This window comes from Atractosteus spatula, chromosome 13, assembly GCF_055471065.1.
Source record: "Atractosteus spatula isolate fAtrSpa1 chromosome 13, fAtrSpa1.hap1, whole genome shotgun sequence".
In the NCBI taxonomy this organism is placed as follows: domain Eukaryota; kingdom Metazoa; phylum Chordata; class Actinopteri; order Semionotiformes; family Lepisosteidae; genus Atractosteus; species Atractosteus spatula.
Genome location: NC_142718.1, coordinates 7,714,274 through 7,741,537, shown reverse-complemented (window position 1 = coordinate 7,741,537; position 27,264 = coordinate 7,714,274). Strand labels below are relative to the sequence as shown.

Sequence of the window (27,264 nt, the reverse complement as noted above, 5' to 3'; positions counted from 1 at the left end):
ACATTTATGAGGTACAGTATGCAAGTACTTGAGTGAATTCGATGTAATGTTTCAAAGGGTTTTAAGGCTATGTTTTGTTGTTGCTTTAATAGCTATTATTTGATTTCCAACCAAGCCACGGTTGTGAATTCAATTTTAGCTGTAGCCCAAATAGAGAAAGCAATAACGATTACTTTTGGGATATTTTTAGAACAATTGCGACAAATGTGCACCAATTTTTACATGAAAACAAATTAGCATTCTAAGGCTTCAAGTATACATATACTGTGTGCTGTTATACTGTGTGCATAATCCTTTCATTATTCAGTGGAATGTTTCGCCATTTCCACAGTTTCTACTCGACGGCTATTTTTTTTAGCATTCAACTTTCTACTACATTTTAGAAACAAAACAGTTTGTCAATAAAAGATCGAGATACTTTGTAGGTCTTGCGGAGTAACGTCAGGGAAATCCCTCTATATCATTTCATGCAGAAGAATGGTGTCTTCTTTTTTAGACCATTCCGTCCAAATACAGCATTTTGTTGTTGTTGCTACAGTAGCTTTTAACATTATTTTCATGTCAAGCTCGTTCCAAACTCTTTTAATGGCATTAAAGTGTTTAGGTCAAGAAAGTCTGAAGCCAGGGCATTCAAAACCTGTCTTAGGACATGGATGTCTACTTTACCCACAAGTCACTGTCCCATGCTTTGACGCTAAAATGTCTACTTAGAACTACTATGTGGAATCGCACATACTTTGTGTTGTCAGCAGATGATGTTCTGTGTTTCAGAACTTAGTGCTCTTTCCCCCGCAGGTCTTTAGCTCCCCAATGGACAGTGCCGGTGGCATCCTCAGGCTCATGCACACCCTGCTGGTCATGGGAACGATGTGTGTCCGGCCACACTTGTGTCATGGCCTGATCGACCCCCTGGCTCTGGGGCGGGCTGACCCCCAGTGTTGGGAGTCGTCCTCAGCCCTCCTGCTAGAGATGAGGAAACCGCGTATCTCAGACACAGTCCCAGATTTCTGGGACTTCATGATTTACCTCAAGTCCTCGGACAACCTGAAGCACGGAGCTCTGTTCTGGGACCTGGCCCAAGTCTTCTGGGATATCTATGTGGACTGTGTTCTCTCCAGGACCCATGGCCTGGGTCGCAGGCATCTCTCTGAGGGGAAACAGGAAATAACAGCCCTCCACTCTCTGGTGACAGACAGTAAGTAGACCGTAGTATACTGTATACTGTAAACATGCTTCTTTTTTCACCTTCTGTGGAATGTGAAGGAGTAAAAAGGCTTAAAGGGGATTCAAATTATGATATAACAAAGTTTAGCTGGTTTAATCTTCCCTTCAACTCAATTCTCAGTCAAAAAATGCAAAGTCTACTTGACCAAATGACTTAAATATATCTTGATTCTATCACAATTGTAATAAAAAAGCTATAATTTGCACTTTTAAGATACAGTGCTTTCGGAATGTATTCACATACACACACCCCTTGGAGTTTGTTCAGAACGCATTGTGTCTTAAAAATAGAAATACAGTTATATAGGATTTTTGTCCCTCATCAAGGCGAATTACTGTTAAAGTCAAAGTGGGAAAAAATGCATGTCATTTAAAGGAAGACTCTGAAATGTATTGATTTGATAATTATTCGTTATCTTTCTCGTGGCACTCCACATCAAGCTTGGGTGCGGTATCGACTTCCCTTGTGCGGTCACTTTAAAATTGGAATGGAGTGTGCCTGTGGTTGGTTCAGGTGGTTAACACATTTCAGAAGAAACACACCTGTCTGTATAAGGTCCCTTAGTTGGCAGTGTCTGTCAGAGAAAAAAAAAACTCTACCATAAAGATCAAGGACCTCTCTATACAACTCTGTGATACAATCCTCAGGATGCCCAAATCTGGGAATTCACAGAAGCCGGTGTACGAATTGCTTTTTCATGCATTCTTTTCAGTTTGCATTGCAAATTCTGTCGTAACACAACGTTATCCAGCAGTTTGGTTGGATCCTACTAAATGTGAGAAGGAGATGAGTTAGGCAGAGTGTTTTTGGCATAGCTCACCTGGCTGAGGGAATTAACAGCCTTGCCAGGAAGGGTGAGGCTGCCCAGACCCCCTCAGCATTGCGAGGAATGAGCTAGGGAGCTGCTGCAGGAGTTTGGATGGGGGAGAAGGAGGGATTCACTATGGAAAGTACAGGATGCGACACTTCTAGTCCAGTATATACGCAGGCGAGCGGAAGTGAACGTGATTAGGATCCAGCCTTCCTCCTGAATTTCTTTAATATCTTTGTTAGTATTTCATTTGTTTAAGGGGTAGAATTCTTTCTGGAGGCACTGTATTTATGAAACATAATATGTTAACTTTGAAAGCAAGCACAGCAATGACTATTGTAGTGGGGATATTGATTTCCTATATCTTTAACCTTTTGAGGCTTGAATTTTTGTTTGGTGTAAATCAAGTAAGAAGTGTTCTTGTATTGTATTATACTGATAGAAAAAGAACTCCAAAATGTTGTTGTACAGCAATATGTACGGGCACATTAAAAGTCCTGACAGGTCTGTCTGCACCTACAGTATGTTGAATGTGCATGTTGAATAATCTGATGTTTTTAGGTTGTTTTACATAAGCTATGCTTATACTGTTTAATTCCATATATAAAATGATTGGTTTTATCCATGCTTCATGGGTAATGAGTGAGAAACATTCTTACTATAATGGTTCACCTAGAAAAATGACTCAGGTAGTTCATAAAAAACAATTTTTGTGTTTGGAAACTTCTTTTTTTCATTTATGCTCAGGAAAACCTTGCAGAGAGCACACATTGAATGTGGCGGAGATTTAATTTTTCAGTGGCGCACAATTCACTTCTGCCTCTTTGGGAGCCGAACTCTGACCAGTTCCCACCTTGATTCTGCAGCCTAATGTCTTTTGACATTAACTATGGATCTAGAGGATCATCCATGACTACCTTTTTAGAGTTCTTTGACCAAGCACCAATTGTAATGGATACCCATTGCTCATATAATTATGTTACATTTGCAGAAGGCGTTTGATAAGGTTCTTCATTCAAGATCAATTCCAAGCAAAAGCTTATTCTGAAATTAGAAGTAGATATTCAAAGTAATGTGAGCGTTTAGTTTGAGATTGTGTATTGTCTTTTATGAATCTAACGTCAGACTGAAACCTATCCACGTACATTACCCTGTTCTAATACCTTTTTGTCCTAATTGTTCCTTTTACAACCTCTCTCTCTGGTTCAAATTGGCTCTGAAGCATACCATAGTGATTAACAATATAAGCCTTCAAAGGCCATAGCCTTTAAAACTTGAACCAATAAGCAACAACTAAAAGAGAATAGTGCACTATAAAAACTAACACTTAAAGAACCCATATACAGTACTGTAGTAATAAGACACATGGAATAGTTCTGAGTTACTGTACATATAAGACTGATCTGAAACACACATACTGTGTATACACAGTATGAAACACAAATAAGGCAAATGTAATGACATTTTCTTAAAACACCTTCTATCAATTCCATGCCAGAAGAGTGTTCTGGAATGGTGGAAGACAGAGTCGTATACAGCATACGCAAAAGATTTCTGGATATCATAGATAGTGAAAGTGCAGAAGTGTGCAGATACAGTGAAGAGAAATCTGTCGTGTTTGCTGTGTACTAATGAAATTTGTATTTCAGATCAAAATATAGAATTTCAGCCTTTGTTAAAGCAAAACAGGTGCCCAGGGCAGGCATCAAATGTGATTTCAGCTCTCCGGGATAACCTGGAGACAGGTGACAGGTTGTGTCACCACAATATGCTTCTCAAACACAGTGATTCCTGCTACATTCCTAAACACCACTTCAGGCATGAAGTACAGTATTACCCAACCAGAATAACAGACCACTGTATTTGCCTGAACTCTAAATTGTGTTGATTCACTACCTTTTGGGTATATGTGAATCTACGGAGAGTCCTGTTTTGACAATTTAGAATTCTGCCTTGCGTTAACTGAATTATTTAAGTTAAGACAGTTTTCAGTTAGGATAATGTTAAGACACAAATGGAGAAAGAGACCTTCTTAATCCAGAAGATCAACGTCTCTCGTGCTTTTTTCAATCATTGTGAAATGTTTGATAGAAATGAAATTTTCTCTTGTTAAAATTTTTAAACATTAAGTTTTACTTTGTGTTTTGGCCCAGTCAATGTGTTATGCCCACATACTCACAATGTGCTTGTAGTTTTCAATAATAGATTTTGAGTTCTTAACTGTGGAATTTTTGTTCTTAGTGTTTCACAGATGTGTCAAAGTTCTGTTTTCAACAAGTGTTTCCGAAAACCATCTCTAAATTATTTTGTGGTTAAAGCAAGGTTTGTCCTCAAAAACTCGAATGCATTGGCAGAAAATGCACAGGCCCAAATGATTCCCTGTCAGATGTTGATCGCCTTTATTCTGAGAGATGTTTAGGATCTCTACATTATATTCAATATAGGATTTAAACTTTGGTGAATGTAGAACTGACTCTGCAAGAGGTAGAACACATTTTCTGAAATGTGAAAGTTTGTGTATTCATATTCATTCACCCACAATATTTTTCACTACATCATACAGCCAAATCTCAATTAACCAGGAAAATAGAGACAAGGCTATGCTGGATTTAAGCACAGCATAGTTCATAAAAAAACACAGAAAGCTATTGCACAGCCCATACACTGCTTACTGTACATGCTGGTAAATCAAAAAAGTCTGTCAGTCTGTTTTCTTGCTGGTTAATGTTTTGAGTAGCAATAAGCGCCGTCCTTCAGATGAGACGTAAAACCGAGGTCCTGACTCTCTGTGGTCATTAAAAATCTCAGGGTGTTTCTCGAAAAGAGTAGAGGTGTAACCCCAGTGTCCTGGCCAAATTTCCCGTTGGCCCTTACCAATCATGGCCTCCTAATAATCCCCCTCTATGAATTGGCTACATTACTTTGTTCTCCTCCCCCCCCCCCCCACTCTGACGGCAGGCGGAGCGACGCGCCGGTTGGAGTATCTCTCGGTTGCAGTTAATGGCAACATCAGCTCAAAGATTCGGTTCAAACCACCAAATGGAGACGGACCCTGCTGATGCAGGATTAACGCTAGGAAAGAGAGAGAATGTTTTGAGTAGCAATATTCTTGCATCTCTGTAACTGATGCAGAACTGGGGGTAAAAGCAGCTTTGACTTTTCTGCGGATTAACATTTTAATTTCCTCAGATGGGATTTTGGAAGTACATGGTAACAATATATAAACTTCACACAAGTAGCACCCCAGGAACTGACCTGAGGTTCCCAGTACTGCAAACAGCTATGCTAACCACTGTGCCACAAAGTCACCCTGAGCTGGAATTCTTTCTTCCTTAATTCAGAAATTAAATTCGGAACATCCCGTGTCTACCAAAATGAATCGTCTCTGTGTCATTAACAGGCTTTTCTAACAGACCCTATTGTTGTGTTGTAAATGCCTGCAGTGAATTAAAAAAAAAGAAGATGAATTATAGAAGTCTTGATCGGTGGCAAAAATCCAAAATCTACGTCACTTTCTGATTAAAATAATCTACTGGTTAAATTAGAGGCTTTGGTTTGATGATTAAAGACTTTTTTTTCACAAAAGCATCATTTGGAGCATCATTTTGCACATACTAGCAAACCTTCAGCTCTTTGTCCATTGAACCGTTCCAGAACTGCTTCTTCCACTTCCTCGTTATTTGTTTTTTTTTCATTGATCTTCCCTTTGACGTACCACCTGAAAAATCAAAGACGCTTACTAGCAAAATCAACATATATAGTTTTTTTTTAATTGCAAATTGTCCTTTCACTGCATGTACAATTAAGAATGGCTGTTCACCCATAATAACTTCTTATACACTGAGTTTTATTCAATTTCTATTACACCTATTATTATGTAACCTTATTTTCGTCACCTTGATTTTGTGATTTTTTGTGATTTTTGTGATTCTTGTGATTTTTGTGAGCTCGCAGAAAAGACATTTCATTGCCAGCAGCTACTGCTGCACGCTGTATTGTTCTGCATTTGATAAATAAACTTTGATTTGGTTTGATTTTGATTTGATTAAGTTTCCATGGTTTTTTTTATGTTTTTCTGGCAATACATTCAACGAATCATCACGTCATGAACATCCAATGGGATGATCAGTAGCACAGGGCTATTTGTGCTTAGCCAATGCACGTGGACAATGCGAAAACAGTTATAGTTTTAAATCTTTCCGTCTGAGTCTGAGAATGTCTGTACCAGGTGTTGTAACAGAGTTCTGGATCGCGAGATGACTTTTAAACAGCTGAGTATATTGCATGCAAGGAACAATAAGATCGAAACATTGTTCAGAGAATTGTTGTAAAGCCCCGAGTATATGTAGCAAACTTTAGTCGTTTCTGACGCAAATTGTTACTATGGTAATGGGGGGAGGTCACCTGTGTTCAGACATTCTCCAGACCTTTTGAACACTTTGAATGGCTAGTCTCTTCTTCCCACGGTTAGGGAGTCTCCAGCTCGCACTTGGAATCTCGTATCGGTTAACTCCCGTCCCCGCCATAACTCAAAAGTGCTTAAGCATGGAATATCTTGTACTAAAAGAAGTCTTTGTGCAGAAAGAAATCAGTTAACCCTTTTTTTCACATCTTACATCTGTCACGAACACGGACTGAGATCCGTGTCAGGTCTTGTAGTAGACCCTATGCGATGCGGTAAGAGCTGGAGAAAACAGGAGGCGTGGTAAAGAACCACACAGGGGTTTAATAGTGCACAAAATAATAGTGACAGTCTGTGAGACAGTGAACGGGGGAGACAAAGAACGGCATCCAAATCCAAACGGGTCCAAAGGCAGGGCACAGTCCGAGAGTCCATCAGCGAGGAATCCATCCTGGGACGCGAGAAGGTTAAAATCCCCGGGAGGGGGGAACACTCGGAGAGACAAGACATGGAGGTCCAAGGGTGATGGGGCGAGATCCTCCAGACCCCGGGCTCAGGAAGCGGGAGGTGTCGGGGATGAGGCCTATACCCTCAGGAGACGGACGTAGGGTTTCCTGGTGCTAGGCAGGCCTCGCGACATCCTTACCGTAATGATGAGCCCTGAGGACTGGAGGACCTAGTCTTTAAATAATAAACCTAAAAAGGTACACCTGAGAAGCTTAATCACAGAAACAATAACGGGAGTAGTGGAGTGCCCTCTAGGGAGGGATGTCGGGCGTGACAATATCTTGCTTCAAAGGGAATGCAAATGGCTAATTTTTGCAAACTGTACATCAAAGTGATCTGTATGCTTTATATTTAGCAATATAACAGTTAATTGATTTTGAGCTAGTGATAAGTTTTGAAGACAGGGTGCTTCATTTTTATACCCAAACAGTAAACAAGGAAAAGAAGCCTTTGACCTTTCCATCCCCTGTACTGTGTGTCTTTGCTCAGGCGAACCTGGTTGGGTCAAAGCCCTCCTATGGAACTGAATGGTAGAAAACTCTTCCCCGGTTTAAAAATGTTCTTGTTTTGCTTTTCAGAATCATATATCCGGAGCCTGCGGAGTAACTTCTCCAAAGAAAAAGAATATACCCAAGACTTGATAGGAATCCAGGTGCACAGGATTGGACCTGGAACCCTGGGCCGGATAACAAGGGCTGTGGGCATAAAAAGGAGCTCCAGCATGTAGCCCCTTTGAGACGTCAAGGGGCTTGTAACTCCTTTTTGGACCTTTTCTGTCTTTAATGAAAGCGGCGGAACTTCATCTTTTTTAATCTCGGAAGTCAAGACATCCATCCAGTTGTTTCCTTGTGTTCCTTTCATGTGGCAGGCACGAAGCCGAATGTAATTAAAGGAAATTAAGCAGAGGGGACTCTAGGGAGTGGATTCATTGGTCTTAGCTATGTGACGGGATTCTAGGTTTTCCGCAAAAAACATGTAACGGAGGAGGGAGAAAGCGAATTTACAAGTAATTTGACTCAAGAAGTACTGGGCTATAACTCTGAAATGGAGTTTATAACGAAAGTTCAGGAGGGATGACAACAAGCACGCTCAATCATACTCAGCTGTCAGTAATTAGCAATCGCTCCCGTCATCCTTCCTCCCCCGAACACTATAAAAACGTGATTTCCTACTCTCCCTCGCGTATGACTTTTGCATCCCACTTCCACCCCAACTCCACCTCTGCAGCTACCCCTTGGTTACCCTGCGGGGAGGTCCTGGCCTCCTTGTCCTATGGCCAGGAGGTCTGCCCTCAGTCAAGCGGGTTAAGCCAATATCTGCTCCATAATAGTTCATCACGCTTTGATCTTGGGTGTTGTTGTTCCTAGTGAACTGCTTTTAGCTTAAATCTGGAAACTATATTCTCTGGGGCTGGCAACGCAAATGACTAAGAACTCCTTCATAGTTTCTAACACAATAATTAAAACCCTGCTAAAGAATTTTGATAGGCCAAGCAATAAGCAATTTGTATCTTCAATTGCAAATGACATATTATTTTGAAACATTAGATAACTCCCCACCTTCCCCCGCACCTGTGGTAGCTCAGACAGCAAGGGTGTCTAGCTCTTGACTGGAAGGTCCTGGGTTCAATCCCAGGTAGGGGCAAGCAATTGACAGTAGCTTGCTCTAATTCCTTCCAGATGGCTCCCAGGTCCACTCAGTCTGCTTTCCAAATGAGTACCAGGGTTTATTACCTTCTGGAGGTAATAGGCCAGCCGGAGTGTGATCTTGACCACATCACCTCCACCTCCAGTGTCGGATGGTCAAGAAAAATGGTGGCCCTTGCCTCCCATTCCCCCATGAGCCTTTATGGCCTGAAAAGGGACCTACAGTACCACCTTCCCCTATAATACAGTATGTGCAACATATGCATTGTGGGATATGGATATTGTTTTTGTGTTTTGACTGTGTTGCTTGAGTTTTGAACATGAAAAGGATGACAAATATGAAATTAAACAAGTTGAAGTTGGGCAGTATGGTGGCGCAGTGGTTGCCGTTGTTGGACGAAAAGCTTTGTATTCATATCAAGGCTTGACTATTTTAGTAAAGACTTGCACAGCAGATTCACATGCAGTGCTTTTTTTACTGAATTAAAAAGCATATATTTTTGTTATTTTGGTTGCCAACTCCTGCTCTAAGTAAAGAAATGAGTTCAATTAAGTAACTCAGAGCAAATTTTGATCAACATTACACATAGAGTAGTTACCACAAATGAACGCATAATAACTTCAATCTCACCATGACATTCAACCCAACATTTGAGATTCACTCATCCTAAAGAGGGTACAGGAAGTTAATTGAATATATAGTCACAAACAGTGCATCCGTGTAATGCAGTAGTCATTCTGTACGTACAGATTCTCTCCACAAGAGTGCAGGACAGCAAGAAGTAATCTGATTTTTAATTAGTAAATGTGTCAAACCACTTGACATTCAAACAAGAATGGAAAAATGTTTACATCCCAAAATTTGCTGAAAAAACAGTGATAATGGTGTGAATGGTTTAGAAACAAATTGTTCACAATAAACAGTAGCTTGGGTCACCAGTGTCTGTTACCATGAAGGGCTTTGTGGCCAAACTGTTGGACTGGTACACAACGACAGGCATAAGTCAACGGATGCCATACTGTAGATGCCATTGTAGCTGCGTCATTGTGCAGGACATACAATGATCCACACAGTGGGAGCCATAGATATTCATTGATTGATACACACTGATACATTTACATCTCCGGTGATACGTAAGACAGGTTACAAAATTAATGGAGTCAACATATCGAACAGAAAATAATGGGAATTTGCATTTGCCAATTGCAAGCAGACCTCCATGCAAACACTCAGTGTCACCCACATCATACATGTTCAAGCCCTGTTCAAATGTTGAGAATGGGATGATTGCAATATTCTAAGATTAGAAGGGACCATCAATGTGGCCAAAACACAGTCAAGGCCACAGTGCAGTATATAGAGGAGATTGGTGTTGAACTGTTACCCCACTCACCTTAACATTGGAATCTTGCATGCCTGGATTTTCCTCTTTAATCCCATGTAGGTCACTCTCCGAACTCGAAACAGTGGCGATGACAGGTACAGTGGCTCTACGGGGAAGGCTCCGGGACCAGGAAATCCCATTTTAATATTAGAGCATTCATACCCTTGTCAAGCCACAGTAAAGGTGTTTGGATGTCATTCCAAATGTTCAGGTGTATTGGCTTCATGAATTACATGTTCACTTTACTTACCTTACACTAATACAACAAGACCATGATTATAGTAAACCAAAAGGATAAACACAAAAAGCATTTTGTAGTGTGTCCAACGTTACAACATTGTAACATGGTAGCCAGTTGTTCCAGTTATGTTCCACTTGTATATCTGTTTAATCCTACAAGTACAGTATGAAGATTATTAGAAAGGAGGCAGACTAGAGGAATCCATCCTGCACATCTTGCTGGTGGTTTAGTAGATAAGTGAAACTAAAACCTAAGCTGTTTTTCAAAAGGGTTTAGAGTTTTGGTCTCAACTACCTGGCCACAACTCCGTGAGGAAAGAACTCTTTCTCATTTTCAGCCCTAGATGAATTCCCAATTATTTTCCAATCGTGAACCCTTGTTTGTTTTCCACTACTAAGTATGCAATTCTCCTAGAAAATCCCTGGATTCACCCTATCTTTACCGATCTGGATTTTATCCGCTTGAGTCCGATTTCCTCTCTACCGTATCTCCCTTGTCCCAGGCATAGACCGAAGAGATTTTGCTCTCTTAAAAATGTCTGTTTATGACAATTCCTGAAGACTAAAATCACTCTTATTGCTCTTCTAAATATATAACATACTTTTTACCATGGTAACTAAAACTGAAACTGAACACAATATTGTTTATTAGTTCTTAGCAGAGCTTCCTGGGTATACAGTGAATTTCACACTCAGTCCTGTAAACTGAAGCATTTTTTACAGCTTTCCCACCTTGTATTGGAGAGTTCATGAACAAATCTATAAGAGCACCCTGGTCCTTTTTGTATGTGAAATTCGGCTAAGTTGTAACGAAAGCGTTCTTTCCGGACCCTATGCAGACGACACAATCAGGGGTAGAGTGAGGAAAACACGGGGAAAAAGCATGCAGGGGTCAGGAATGAAAACGGGGAGCGTGTCCATGATGCGCTGGTGTTCGGGGGAGATGTGGCCGAGGCAAACAGTCAAAAAATGAGTCCAAAGAGGAATCCGAGACAAGGCAAGAGTCCAGAGCCGGCTGGTCCATCCAAGACGAAGACAGAAGGGGATTAAAACAGGAACAAGGACTAAAAACTTGACGGGATCAGGCACTCCAGGTACTGGACTCGCCTGGTACAGGAACCAGTGCAGAGCGCGAAACAGAGTGAGGCAGGTGCAGGGAATGAGTACAGAACAAGGAAGGGCTGGAGCGTCCTTAAGAGGAGGGGTTTACGATCATGACATAAGTGTATGCCCAAAGTCTCTTCTTCATCGCCGTATATCAATGGCTCAGTTTGCAGCTAACCCCTATTTACTAAATGATCTATTTTCTGAAAATGTAACTCCTTATAATATTATATCATAATATTAATCACTGATACGGATCAAAAAGAGCAACATCCCCGAGCACCTGCATCTTCCCAATTACGAAGTTGTGTCCCTTATCGTGATGTGTTATTTCCTGTTTGTTAGCCAGTTTGCAGTGATTTGCATACATTAATGTGAATTCCAATGGCTTTTAATCTGAGAATCAAGCTTTTATGAGGAGCCTTTAAAAAAGCTTTCTTGTGTAATATATAAGAAATATTATATGATATTGCATGTTTTGGCATTGCATGTTTTGGCATCATGTACGATCCTTGCTGCTCGTTCACAAGGACTACTCTTCATGTAGACTTCAAGGCTCTCTTCAGATGCCATCATTTTTTAAGTATTTTTTTGTTTTTTTTCCAAACCTTTACCAAAACATTATGTGCGACAAAAGTAAGATGGATTGAAATATCAGTTCTGTATGTCCTTTTTTATAAACTGGTGCTACTGTGCATCTCCAATGTGCTAGTCACATTTCCCTGAGTAGGACCTACTCTAGCCTCTGTAAAACCTGGATTTGATAATTTTATAACCTGTGACACTTTATTGATGTTGTTCTGTTGTACAGTTTTCCAACGTGCGTGAAATAGTCATCCTGTTCTGTTATCTCCAAATGTCACTATGGAAATATTTGATTCCAAAAATATTGGAAAAATGCTTTGTATTATTTCTGTTCTAATGCAATATTTGTCTCTGTCTCCCTCCTGGCAACTCTAAAATCATTTTTTGGCTGCACCCCAATCCCAATTTTCTCTTTTTCTAACTTTGGGCACATTTAGGGAGTCTATAAAACACTCTCTTCCTTTATATCTCAGATAAGCCATTTAGGCCATGTTTACCTTCTCTTGGACTCTACTTCTGAGGTGAGCTTGTTTTCAGCATTTAATGTCATGTTTTGTCACCTCGGTTCATCAGTTTCTTGAAGGTGTCTTGAAATGAGAGTTTTGTCCTTCTGTGCAATTTTCATGCCTCTCTTTGGGCTGACTATGATGCCCTAATTTGTTTTAAAACACCCATTATTTTGATAATCTTCTATCAAACTAAAACAGTTTCATTTTTTGCTTTCTAAAATAAATGACTATTACATTGAAACTAGAGCAGCTAATTAAAATCGAAAGGAAGAAAAATATTTATTCTACTTTATGTAAGACTAATATATAAGACTAATATTTAAGACTAATATATGCTTTCTAAACTGATGTTAATAGTGCTGTTTTGTTTAACAATGATATTATTTAGTTTCATTGAATACTAATTAACAATATATCATTTATATTCCACTTATAAAAACATATACAGTAACATTCAAACAAGAGAGAGAAATTGTTTCAGTGTAGTAGTGCTACCAATTTGGCATCAGGTTTATTAACAGTACAGTTAGGTTAGCTTGTATGACACTTTGCTGACAAGTTGAGACATGGCATCTCCCACACATTCTGCTGCCTCTATCAGCTCCTGTTTTGTTGCAGAGTGTGATCCTGCAAAAGACAGAAAACAACGGTCATGGAGTAAAAAGATCTTTCTGTTTCAGCTGAAGACGACCGTTTCATAATTTCAGAAATATTAATGCTATCCTGGGTTTTTTATAGAAAAGGGACTCTTAAAATATAAAAAAACTAAAAAGGATTGACTGTGTGACACTTAGACTTCATAATAAACCACAAAAAATAATCAAGTGGAAATCCACGCAGTTTACACTACATGTTGTTGGAGGGAGACATTTTTTATAAAACTTCAGCAATTTTCTCACAGGGTCCAGAAGGAGTTCTAAATTGGGTCCCCAGTTTTTATTGCATTTTTATTTCTTTCTTTCTTTCAAGCTGAAAGACATTTGAGTCTCCTGCTGTCACCACTATTACTGGTACAGTGCAGAAATGGCAGGATGTAAAAGGCAGTTATTTAAATGGACTGAGCTGAAATGGGAAACCACTATCCCAGTAAAGTGGCATTAGTGAATGTCTCTACAGCACATCACTAGTTCACCTGCATCAATACAAGAAACAGGAAAACAAACACTAAATAATTTCAATCAAATGGCTTGGTTGGTATGTCCTAACATTGCATTCATTCTGACCAAGAACTGTACTGAATAATCGAGAATGGAGTCTGATCAAAAAAGGGGATGAGAAGGTTATTTGCACAAGTCATGAAACAGGAACAGTTCTCGGACGGTTCCTGATAGAAATATTCATGTACAGTATATTATAGTGTTTGCTACAGTTCGAGTGTAAGAAGAAACAAATACCTGTTTGTACTTTCAGAGAAAGGGCCTTTTTAAGCTGCTGCACAAGCTCAAACAAATCCTCCTCGTCATGAATGTGATCTTCTTCACGTTTGGCTGAGTCAGTGTGTGATGGCCCTTTCTCATCTGCAACGTCCGGCAAGAACTTTTCTTCCTGGACTGACGCTGCCATCTTATCCTCGTTATGCACATCTGGAGGATTTTGCCTCAGACGGGTTCGGGAATCGCTCTCTCCAAGACATCCGGTTATCCTGACTTCAGCGCCTGTGGCACTTGAGGCACCGGTTGTGCGTTCTCTTTTATCCAAGAGAGTGAACGGGGACTGTCTTTGGGCTGGCTCTTCCGTTTCAGGAGACGGCTCCACCTTGTCACTAGTTTTGCAGAGTTTTCCCTTGACTTCTTCCAGGAGTTTTAGATGTTGTGAGTTGACAGCTTGTGCATTTTTCACCTTTTTCCTTAACGTATAAGGCAGAGAGGCAGCCGATACAATGCTTTGGGGGAATTTCTGGTTCAACTAAAGCAAAAGGAAGGAAAGGAAATCTCAGATTACTTGACTCATAGCATAATACACAACAAGGTCAAATTAGCTGATGATTCAGTTTCACCCCTTCAGCACAACTGCAGGGTATCAAACTAAGCTGAACATTTTAGCATCTAAAACACAATCCTACACCACAAGCATTTTAGAGATTGTACAGGAGCCTTGCTACTCATCTGCTCTGAAAATGCTTCTTAATTTTCGACAGAAACATGCTTTTTCTTTACTTTAGTGAAAGTAGAAGACTGCAACAGGGTTAAGTTGAGGCTATCAATCAGACGCTGTCTTGTGGCATTCCAGCTCACTCACAATTCATTAAGAGCAAGGAAACACATAGTTCTGCCACATAGACCTAAAGATTATGAATTAAGATTCTTCAATACCTCTTTTGTCTTGCAAACACTGTGCATTTACAAATATATCTGACAATTCCATCTAGCCATCTGTTTTCTAACTCCTTTATCCAACAAGGAGTCACAGGAAGCTTCCAGCAGACGCAAGGCAGGGTACACCCTGGATAGGACGCCAGTCCACGTCAGGGCAGACAGACCTGAACACACACACCCATTTTTGATCAACCTACCAGCATGTGTGTGGACAGTGGGAGGAAACCCACACGAAGACAATGAGAACATAAAAATGCCACGCAGATAATTGAACCCAGGGCTCCAGCACCCTGAGGCCACGATGCTAGCCACTGTGCCACCATACTGTCCTCAGATACAATTATTCCAAGCACAGCCAACGAAATAAAATGAACATTCTCAAAACAATCGACGAAGTTTGCCTTTAAGCTCTAGACATTCTGAAGAATAGGAAGGTATAAAAACCTCTGTGGCTTCTGCCTTACCTGCATTGTCTGATAGACCCGAGCCAGCTCGTCTTGTAAATTCTGGTTGTGCTCTGCCAGGACTTCCATCTTCGCTTCAAGCTGACCGCACATGTCCTTAAGTGATGTGTGCTCAGACTGAGAGGTACCCTTCCATAGAAGAACCTGATGTTCCAGATGACTACGTACAAAGAAGGGAACCATAGTCAAGCTTAGAGAAATCATTAAAGTCTAAAACTAAACATTCAAGAACTGCTTAAGCTATATACTGTACACTGCATTGTAACAGTGTAGTAAACGTTTGAAAGAAAGTGATTGCACTTTTCAAACTCTTGCATTTGGTATTTAAGGCACAGGTGCAGTATACTATCGAATACAGCCATGATTGATTGGGTATTCCTGACTGTTACCCTAGTTAAGCCATGCTCATTGAGAACACCATTCAACATGAAATTTGCAATACCAGATTAATTATCACAAAATACATTTTTACCATTGCTGATACATTCTCTTTCATGCTTAGTCATTTCAGTCTAGTATTTTGATATGGTGAAGCAGGTTTTCCGCTGAAATGCATTGGAAACTCTCTGAAGAAAGTCTGATCCCCAACCCAAATCCTTAGTTAGGGTAGGTTTAGGATTCCCACAAAACATAGATCATTTTTTATGTCACGGCTGTGTTTTATGACAGAAATAAATTTACAGAAAGTGATCTTTCAATGTTACGTACGTTTTTTTCTTACATATATGGCTCTATACTGTATATGTCGCTATGTTTTTCCTTGCTAAGGTTGATCAATTAGCTGTCAATCTCCATGACCAGTAGTGAATGACTGCTCTAGAGTAAGGGATCAAACTAGCAAACAAATGAATAAGATTGATTTTCTTTTTTATGTTCTGTTCTCTAGTTTTTATAGCATAGCACTTCAGCCCCTCATTAAGCACATTGTTGACCTAACTGGATCAATTCATTTCCCTAGTTTTGCATGGATAATGTTTTTGTCAGACCTGTAGCACATAGAGTATAGTACAGCACTATACTCTGCACACCTCTGAGAACCAGATCTGGCTACTTTTTCTATTTTTCATTTAAATGAAAGCAGCAATAGAATGAAAGTACAAGAATACTAACCATTTGTCCCTTTGCAAACTTCTGACAGCAGCCTGTGTGCGATTCAGTTGATCTTTCAGATATGCTGTTCCCTTTTTCTGCGTACCACAAAAAAATACACATTTACTGTATGTCCTGTGTGATACTTTGACAATAGGTCTAGTTGGTTCAAATCAAAACACAGCAGCACCAGTAACAATTGGGCAACTTTTCCAATATCTCAGTAGCTTACCTGGTGGTGCTGTGAACCTGTTGGCTGATGATTGGATTCTGGTAGCTTTTTTGTATCTGTCTGAGTGGTTTTTAGTTCCTTTTTAATAATCCCTTTATGTTGAAGCTTAACCTCTTCGATGCAGTGGGAGACATGTGATGGAGAGCTGTGTTTAGGGTCTGTTTGGGCCTGAACATGATCTCTGAAACAGAAAAGGGGCAGAGATCTAAAGATGTTCTTCGGAGTGACCCGGTGTGCTTTACACAGCTCTAGGAGAGAGCTGTTTTGTTTTTCGACACCAACATAGAATTCTGGAAAGGTAAAACTAAGATTAGAGTGTTATGCTACAACAACAGAAGCTTAGCATTTCGGTTAGAGTATACATTATTTTGAAAAACACACAAAGGAAACATCATGAATTCTCTGTGCCCAAAAGAAGTAGATGAATAAATGAAGAAACGGAATCTGCAAAAGTCAAAGACTAGAGATTGCAAAGAAGACAAAGAAACTCAAGGAATGCTATCCCTTTAGAGTGGGAATGAATAATGTACATTTGATCGTTTCTGAAATGCAATAAAGAAAAACATAAGGTTCTCTACCAAACCTGATGCAAGTTCTTGTTACGTCTGTCTCTATTGTGATGTTTTGTTCCAGAAGAAGAGGAATTATTCAAACGCAGCATGGCTACTCAAGCCGGAGCCTTAAGCATGTGGCCCATCATCAAAGCCTTTTCTATAGGGATGGCATTTGAAAGTGGGCTATGAATAGACATTGAATAAAGGCAAGGTAACTAAAGTGAATGCACAAGTATCCTGACTGAGGACTTGAAAAGGGAAAAAGAGAATATCATTCTATGCATTCCTGCACTAATTTGTACCAGCTACTTGTAAATAAAAGTATAAAACTGAACCTTGTATTACAGTATATAGTTAATGATCATTTCCAATGCAACATGCGTACCAAAGGAAGAGAAAATTATGTTCGATAAGTAAAATTAAAAATGAAAATTTTCACTGTTCAGGACATAATATGTGTCCTATGTCATAATATATGACATATGGAAATGAATAAAATCTGTCTGTAAAGATTAAAACAATACAATATGAAAACAATATGGCATATTGCGTAGATGTAGCAACCACTAAATACCTGCAAGTTAGTCGTAACATTTAAACCTGTGGTCTCCAACCCTGCGCCTTCAGGTTTTAGGTCAATTGGTGACTAATAAAGCCAATTTAGAAAAAATAAAGAGCATGCTTTGAACTCAAACAAGAACGCAGATTTAAAAGCACCTTGAAGTGATCTAATAGATTGTGACTGTTTCAAAAAATCATTCATGGATAGATCTTCAATTATTACAATACCAAACAATTTCCTGCAATCAGCTGTTCATTATTGTAATCAAAATGTATTCACCACTGTGATTTCCCTTCTTTAACTGCAGCATTTTTTCCAGTGTCAGTGCAATATTGCTACAAATACAGTACACTCCATGTTGGCTGCACAGCTAGCAACAAATGGCTTGTTTTCAAGAAAAACGCCACTCGTCCTCATGGACTCACAGTGGCTGGATATCTGGAGAGGGCGCCCAGCTCTCCACAACACCCAGAGCTTCTCTTCTCTGAGCCTCCTTCTGCCTGCAGCGCCTGGGGAGCAAGTTGTTTCGGGCTGTGCGGGTGAACACTTTCAGAGTCTCCTTCAAAGAGGGCTGCAGAGATAGAGGACGAGAGAGGAGCACTGGCGAAGGCGTTATAGGAGGCAGTGTGTGTGAAGGCAGCATGAGACAGATTTGAAGTACTTTCCCAGTCAAGCAAGATCCTCAGAATTGTCTGGAGAAATGGCTGAACTGTAAGATAACTGTATTGCATGAAGTGGTTAGAAGATGGATGAATGGTTACTGAGACTTTGACTATTAATGGTTCCTAATACTTTGACTAGTGGATGCAGTTTATGTCTTACAGTATATTACAAGGTTACCTCAACTTCCTGTTCAAATAAGGCCAAAGAAAACTCAGAACCAGGGTGGAAATGAAGGTGGACGCAGGACTAAAAACAGGCGATACTTAAAAAAAAAAGTTTTCTACTTTTATAGTATGTGGGACATATTATAAAGTTAAAAGTGAGACCCTGACCTTAAGAAATAAATACCATTCTTGGATCAAAAAGATATAGAGGAGCAATACAAACCAAGCCACCTCCACTCTTATCGGTGTGGAGTGCCCTTAAAGTTTTATTCAATCTCATTACGGAAACTTTTCTTCATGTTCTTATCCACAGTTAATATCCAGATTCTAGTTAGGTGATTGTAAGTACTGTTCTGTAACCATTCTTAAAACAAATAAACCCGGCTTTATTATGCAAATTTCTCTTACGTGTGGTAACATCACACCCTGACCTCCATTACTACATACTCTTAGTTTTAATATGGAAAAGTGCGATATCTCACCTGTGTACAGTGCTCCATTACAGGATGAGACTCTTTGTGTTTCTTCGTGGTCTTACAAGTTAAGAAGCACACCTGGCAAATCTGCAAATTCAGACATTTCAGGCATCGATACCTAAAAATGTGGAACGACGAAAAAAACAAATCGGAGCGTTAATGAAATATCACGTCATTCTAATTAAAGTCACCTCAAACCTTCGCTGAAGTCCCCTGTGACTCCTTACATCCCTACATCTATAAACTGAAATGTCATTTTTATAGATTTGTAAAAAAAATGTATTTTAAGGACTGCAAGGAGAGCATATCTGTAGACGGTGTACTGTACCTTTAAAAACAACGGTGAAATAAAGAACTGAAGACGATGCAAACGCAAAGTGCGTGTTGATGGGTTTTCACCCAGCTTTCCATGTAATTGAGTTTGTTTTTATTTGAAGATGAAAGAAACAGACCTGAGCCCACACATGGGGAAGCTTTTGCAGATGTCACAGCGGGAGTGATGGGTGACAGCTTCGGAGGCAGATACCCTGTACAAGGTGGAAAGCCACAGAAGAAACGTGGGGTCTGACTGCAACCACTCCACAAACTTGCCCTCCGGGATCCAAGCAGTGAGAACCTGAGAAGACACGTACGGTAAAAAAACAAAAAATCGATACAACATAACTTTACGGCCAGCAGCCATTTCACCCTGAAACTCACAACTGGAAGCCCACTGAAGCTCAGCTGGTGTGAGCCTGGTCAGTACCTGGATGGGAGACCTCCTGGGAAAAACTAAGGTTGCTGTTGGAAGAGGTTTTAGTGGGGCCAGCAGGACACCGTGGTCTGTGTGTGACAGTAAAGCTGAACTGTTTACAACCTTGAATTACTTAAGCAAAGAATTCTCACTCTAAAAAACAAGTTAATGAGGGACAACAAGTCAGGATTATATTGTTTCCCAATATGTCCTTTAATCTGTATCAACAGTACATACAGTTAAAGGGGAACTGCGACACTATTTTTATATTTCAGGGTTAGAAAGAATCAGCATGAATGAGTGCATTTCAAACCACAATGAAAGTAAAATGCACATACTTTAGTAACTTGTAAAACCACCTAATTGCATCACAAAACAGACACAATTTCAAGGTATGCGCAGTGCCATAATCTGTGATTCAGAACGAGGCAACAAAACGTTCAGTGGCAGAAATTGGCCCTATTACCTTTTAAAGAACCAGGCATCTGAATACATCTCTATTAATCCAATAGAAATATTTCTCTGGATTTCAAGACGGTTTGGCTGACAAAACTGCTTACTACTGGCAGATCATGTTGGAACATTTCTTGCGGTGAAATGTGTTCTGCACAACCTGTACTTATTTGCTCCTACAGTACATTACATTGGTGACTAGTGAGCAGGAAGGGCGGCATCACATCACAATTCATGCGAACTAGAAAGCAACTTCGCGACAACATGGCGACTTACAGTATTTTCACGAAGTTCATGATTTTGTGCTTAATTCGAAACTTGTAAAGTTGTTCTATAACGGCCATGAATTTATTTTGTTCCGAGATTTAATAAGGGGTCTGGCGAATTGGGCTTGCAGTTTAAGCGTATACCGCCAGGTACAGTTACGGTGTGCAGAAAATGTTATGGATTAACGAGTCGGACCTACCCCCTGAAAACAGGAACGCACCGCGCTCTCCACTGAGCCAAAGACATTGCTCTCATGTGCTACCCCTGGTATCTGCATGAAGATATTGAGAGCAGATAATGATAAAAGGATACGTTTACAATTATAGCATAAGAGGATCTATCACCATGGAAAAGTATTAAAAAATCTGAACAAACTTAGGTATTAACATAACATAATGCAGTTTATTATGTTATGTTACATACAGCATATCATATCTCAATTCATACTCTGCAATATTTATTAAATGATACATAAAACTGTCATCTATATGCATTGCAAACTAGATATTCTGACACTATAAAATGGCAAATGATGAACGACGCTACCCGATTGAGAAGTTTTAAAAAGAGTCATACCTGCTTAAGGTCCTCTAAGAGAATCCTCAGGCCATTTCGTGTCACATGACCACTGGGGACACTCTGACTGGCACTACATTGGACAGCCAGTTCCGACAGAGCTACAGCCGAGCATCAAAAGACCATAAACGCTTTTTCAAATAAGGTTAGATGCATACACCTCTTAAAATCATCACTACAGTCTGGTTGAAGAACAACAAAAAAAGAGTCTTGATATCTAGGGTATCCAACAAATTTCAGATTGTCGTGGCTTTGGCGGGCTACAGTGCTGTAAACTTGAAAATAAACACAATGTTTCTTCTCTCCTGTAGTGTAATCCAGCTGAAGAGTGAGAATATCGGCGTTACTTTATTCATCACTTTTTTATTGCTAAAAACCCTGCAGATCTGCAGCCTATAGGACCTGCATGATCAGAATCAGAATCTGAATCAGAACAAGAATCACTTTAATTGCCAAGTGTGTTACACGTACAGTACAAGTAATCTGATCTGGTGTCTTGGTGCAACAAAAACAGTGACAAAATACAAGGAGCTCTTTAATGTTTCTGCTTTACTAAATGGATGAGATGTCCCACCGATATTAATCAGGTGCATTGACCAGGGAGGATAACAATGCTTGTACACAACTATCAAGCATGCAAGTTGTAGAATTCACAGATAACATTGCCTAAAAAAGAGGAAACAACCCTATCAGAGGTTTTTAGTTTGACTAACTTACCTGTGTATTTTGCAGAGAGCTTTTCTCCTGAGAACACTACTAAAGCCGTGACCATAGATCTCAGAGGAATGAAGCCAGTGCGATCCCTTAAAAAATCATTAATATTTGTTTTTACTTTGTATCAAAGTCATCAAGAGTTCATATATTTTCAGTAAAATGGTCATTCCAATGCTAGAAAACAGGATATTATATGGTACCTATTTATTAAGTTAATGAGTCATTCATCTTACTTACTGTATACACCCTCTGAAAAACCAGGTCAACAAGAGGACAGTCCAAGTACTGATCACTGATGACAGATCTCAGCAGGGAAATTTATCTTTTCCACCCCAGGAGAATCCATTAGCCACCCACTAGTGGCATAACCTGGATTTGAACCTGAAATCCCAAACTTGAACAAACCCACCATGTCAAAGATCTAACCCTCAGTTTAGGAGATTTGAACATTCTTGTTGGATTCTAGGAAGTGGTTTCAGTTTAAATGAAACTTGAATGGTTTTGCCTTACTCCCTGAGACTTGTTGAACAGTCATTATGATTCTTCCTGGTCTCCAGGTGTATCAGTGAATGAGCCATTGTGGACCAGAATGCTTTGAGTAAATTCCGTTCAGTTCAGTGTATTTGTCATACGCGCAAGTGCAATCAAATGCTTATTTGCATGCATGCTCCAATACAAAGACATGAAGGAATGACCTAAAAGGAATGGCCAGCAGCCATATCACCCTGCAACTCACAACTGGTAACCCACTGAAGCTCAGCAGGTGTGAGCCTGGTCAGTACCTGGATGGGAGACCTCCTGGGAAAAACTAAGGTTGCTTCTAGAAGAAGTGTTAGTGGGGCCAGCAGGGGGCGCTCACCCTGCGGTCCATGTGGGTCCTAATGCCCCAGTATAGTGATGGGGACACTATACTGTAAACAGGTGCTGTCCTTCGGATGAGATGTAAAACCGAGGTCCTGACTCTCTGTGGTCATTAAAAATCCCAGGGCGTTTCTCAAAAACAGTAGGGGTGTAAATTTCCCATTGGCCCTTATTAATCTTGGCCTCCTAATAATCCCCATCTATGAACTGGCTTCATCACTCTGCTCTCCTCCCCACTGATGAGTGGTGAGCGTTCTGGTGCACTATGGCTGTCGTCGCTTCACATTGGTGGTGGTGGAGGGGAGCCCCCATTACTTGTAAAGCGCTTTGAGTGTCCAGATAAGTGTAAGCAATTATTATTATAAAAACATCAACACAGAACAGCAGCAGCAACAGCAAGGTAAATAACATACAACTTTAATGCGGTGGAGAAGAGAAAAAAAACGTCAGTGTGAGTCAGTGGAAGGGGTAGAGTTCAGTAGTCTGACTGTCACGGATGTCGGAAGGGACGAACCGTGGAGAGGCAGGAGAGGGAAAAAGACCCTATGCATAGCGGCGGAATGGGGGATTAGCCCGGGCTCAGCAGTTCAGGAGTCGTATAGAAACCAATGCCCTCAGGCAGCGGACGTGGGGTGACCTGGATGCTAGGCGGGTCTCGGGACATCCGAACGTCAATGCTGAGCGAAGGTGAATCAGTGACCCGGCAATATATAGCCCCAGAGAGAGAGAGACACCAGAAGGACAGCAAAGCACAGGAAACTAGGGACAGGACAGAGTAGGAGCGCCCTCTGGCTGCAGAGGGCGTGACACTGACAGCTTGTGGGAAGAAACTGTTTCTGAATCTAGACGTTTGTCCCTTAATGTTCCTATAACGCTTACCAGAGGGAGGGGGGGGAGAAAAATGAGAAACCAGGATGACTGGTATCCTTAGTGATACTTCCAGCCTTCCTCAAACTGTTATTGTCATTGAGACTATTATTGAGCTTATTGTCAAGGCACCCTGTAGGCCGTCTCATCATTACTGGTGATTCGGCCAGTGATGGTAGTGTCATCGGCTTAGTTGTAGATGGAGTGGGAGCTGTGTCTGGCCACACTACTGTGGGTAAACAAGGACAACAGCAGGGGGGCTAAGCACACAGCCCTGAGGGACACCTATATTGGCGGTCAGCGTGAAAGAAAGCTTTCCATCGGCCCTAATAATCTGTGGTCTGCCAGTCAGGAAATACAGAATCCAGCTGTATAGAGAGGTGCTGATCACGATATTTTCCTGTTATTATTGGTTTACTTTTATATGTAGAAAAATATTCTGCACCTAATTTGTAAAGTGTGTCCCTATGTAAAGCGTGTAAAATCTATTTCTCCAATATATTTTTTTTTAATTTCTGACATATATCCGATCTTTCCTGACACAGGGCAGTATACATAAAAGACTAATTGATTTTCCGCCACCTCTCTCTTGCTAACCACCTGCTAGCGGTTCACACTCACTTGTCATACAGTGTGGTCAGGAGACGGGCAGTGTGCTCTGTGGCTCCTGCGGCTACCTGGCCTGGTTTTTCCTGCCCAGTTCTGTGGAAGAGCTTCTGCAAACTCTGGGTCACTCCCCGGAGAGAGACTCTGCCATCTCCTTGGAGTGTCGTCCTCAACCCATACAGCATAGGTTTCACCAGCTCAAGATCGACCAAATCCACTACAGGTGAGTAGAAAGAAGAGCAAACAATTTTTGCCACTGGGAGCATGGTGTCAGTGAGGATTGAGCCCTATCACAGAAGATTTATGCCCAGATTTTCTAATTCTGTCTACTGTTACATTAAGTAGGCCCCTAAATTGTAGTAGTAATTGTAAATTGTATACTTATTTTCAATACATCAACTTCATTTTGCAGTCCTTCCATTCACAAAAAGCCCTAGTCATGACAAATTACTGTAACAGCTTGAATATCACTTGTGTATCAATTATCCCCACCTATACTCACAAAAGACTCCTATTTTCAATATTCACTTACGCTGGCACTGTGTCTGCAGGGATCGCAGCTTGAAAGCTGTTCGGTACACTGAATGCTGGATTTCATTAAGACCTTCTGAGAAAAGCAAACCAGAAACAAATCAAGACGAGCACGCAGGACAAATCTGTTGGAATTATCGTTGTAAACGGGCTTGAGAAATGCATGTTACGTTTTCTGGAAAGCAAATCTGCAAAAAAAATTCAAACAGGAAGATTAGAAAAATGCTGAAAAATTGCTCATTCTTCAATATCGGGAAGAGGAATCTCTTTAGTGTCAAACACTAACGTTGGTAGGTTTAGAAGACGAAAAACGAAATGCTGTTAACTACTGTTAAAATTGCTTTAGTATTTTGTCATGACCTCAAACAGCTGAATGCAACTTTCCAATGTAAGTTAACTAAATAAGCAGATGGAATACGTAAATAAATCAAAACTTTTCCCTAACAAGTAGGACTTATTAGTATTAACTTGCGATGTACAGAGGCACATTTGGAAACTGCAATTTATGTGTGTAAATATACAGACCTGTCAATTACCTTTAAACTGCAAGCTTTAAAGCCTTTGCGTTTTGATTTGACAACATCCTTAGCTCTCTAGTGGTGTATTCCAAGTTTAAATGTTACCAAATCACTTACAGTAGGAATATGGAGTTTATCCTGTCATTTACCACGCAGACACAGAAGATTTTTGTATATTACTGTAAAACAAATTGCATACCTATTTTATCAGGATCCATGAAATATTGTTCAGCCGTGATGCATTAATCTGAAACAAACATAAGGACAATTCCATAAAGGCCCCAGAATTTTGAAATCAGAATTAACATACTCCCCAAAACAGAAGAAAAGTCACAAATGTCAGGCATTTGTTTCTTGAAAACAACAACGGAGTCTTATCTTCAACAACGTGGCTAAGAGCTGCTCCACATTCCCTGCACCCTTTATTTAAAAGTTACCTCGTGTTTTGAATTTTAAATGGGCTTCCCCATAGTATCCACTTGTGTTGACTGGTTTTTCTCTGTTGATTCTGAAAAGGTTTTTGGGGATCATAATTCAAGCATAGGGCCATCAGTTGAAAAGGTTCTGGCATTGTTTTTTATGGAGCTAGTACACATTACCTCAGTCTTACTGCAGCTGAGCTACAAAAATACCTTATTTGCTATCATCAAAGCTTACTATATCAGAAATGCAGAGCTACCCTGTCGAACTGTTTAATTTAAGAGAACAGTTCAAATTTGGAACACGCTAGCTGCTGAAAACCCCTGAGAGGAATATAAATATAGGGAAGAGAACAAGTGTACAGTTCGTGTGTTACCTTGGATCCAAAGAAGTACGTATCATCCTGGAAATAATAAAGCAGGCTTCTGAAAGAAGCTCATGAAATATGTTGGCAAGAAAATAACTATTTATATATTGGATTTACCTCTGAGTTGACTGTACATACATCAATAGTGTAAGTTTCTTTACTTTGATGTGTTTCTGAAACGTTTCTAGGTATTCTCAAGCTTCTGAAAAAGAATACATGCAGTATCCTGCCTTATTAAGCTTACAGTAAATAAAAATAGTACCAATATTCTTTCACAGTCCTTAGTTTTAGGTGACACACAAAGTAGAGATTGACTTCCGTGCTCTCACTCATTACTTATTTATTCAACTGGCAGACAAATGCACCTACTGTATGGTGACCTCTCCTGGCATCAAACCCAGCCTTAACAAAAGCATACCTTACCTCTGGCTGATCTACTATACTTCTGACAGGGTTTTTTTGTGTGCAAATAAAACATAACCCGATCACAGGCCCAAACCGTCTATATCCAATTTGTCAGAGTATAACATGCAAATAAGACTAACACAAAAAAATGCACCACTGCATCACTGCCTTTCACCTTAATCCAGTAAGGAGGTGAAAAGTCTTACTCCTCTATGCCTGGCAGAATACAGATCAAGGAGAAAATGATCACTTATCACAATCATGCCCAGGCATCATCCAAAGTTTTATGGTGCTCATTTTATAGTATAAAATGGCAAAAAAAAAAGTACTTTTAACACCACCATTTGCAACACAAAATGCCACTAAAAATCACTAAAATTTCACATGAGCAACACTTTTGGAAAGATGAGGGCTCCTGATTGACCCATTTCAGGGAACTGACATCATTCTTTTTTAACATTGTCCCTGCGTTGTTCTCCTATTTGGTAAAGATAGAAGACATGTGGTAAGGTAACGTTTTCTAGCCTGTGGATATCTGTGTTTTCTCCTTTAGGGGCAGCACTAGATAAAACCCTGTACTGTTCCTTTGCGTGTTCTCATTCACTCTTTCCCACTTGGAGAGCTAGAGTATTTAGAACAGTACATACACAGTCAATGCACAGAGCATTACACAGACCTAAAAGGAGCACATCACTCTAAACTCATGACACAATAGCAGTGATAAGTATTTTGTACATATTTCTTGAATGATTTATAATGTTCTAGCAGGGTGATGTACAGCGCTATACCACAAGATGTCTCCCAATACCCTGTACAGTGTAGTGTAAGTGTTTCATAAGAGAGCTGTGGGAAAAGACATCTTTGGTTTTTAAGATGTGCTTCAACTTTGCGGCATGTTAGTACCAAAGTAACTCAACTCAAGATTGTTTACCTCATCTTAACCAGGCTAATTACATTCTGTTTTAAACATTGGTATTACAATTCATTTTAATGGGCAGTTTTTTTAGGTGTGT

General features: G+C 40.1%; 2 protein-coding genes across 2 annotated transcripts; one reads left to right on the top strand and one right to left on the bottom strand.

Moving 5' to 3' along the window:
- Positions 1 to 810: 810 nt before the first annotated feature.
- On the top strand, positions 811 to 7,804 carry LOC148821741 (protein FAM237A-like). Its single transcript, XM_088929876.1, has 2 exons — positions 811 to 1,195; positions 7,524 to 7,804. Exons 1-2 carry the CDS (start codon positions 811 to 813, stop codon positions 7,670 to 7,672), a joined length of 534 nt encoding a protein of 177 aa, XP_088786002.1. The 3' UTR covers positions 7,673 to 7,804.
- A 5,085-nt stretch (positions 7,805 to 12,889) lies between these two features.
- On the bottom strand, positions 12,890 to 25,277 carry dytn (dystrotelin). Its single transcript, XM_088931045.1, has 14 exons — positions 25,259 to 25,277; positions 24,543 to 24,617; positions 24,026 to 24,227; positions 21,680 to 21,765; positions 20,963 to 21,063; positions 20,586 to 20,657; positions 19,386 to 19,549; positions 18,940 to 19,051; positions 18,056 to 18,201; positions 16,515 to 16,695; positions 16,304 to 16,380; positions 15,194 to 15,353; positions 13,809 to 14,319; positions 12,890 to 13,041 (listed from the first exon to the last, which is right to left on the bottom strand). The coding sequence occupies exons 1-14, from the start codon at positions 25,275 to 25,277 to the stop codon at positions 12,941 to 12,943; spliced, it is 2,007 nt and encodes a 668-aa protein (XP_088787171.1). The 3' UTR covers positions 12,890 to 12,940.
- Positions 25,278 to 27,264: the final 1,987 nt, after the last annotated feature.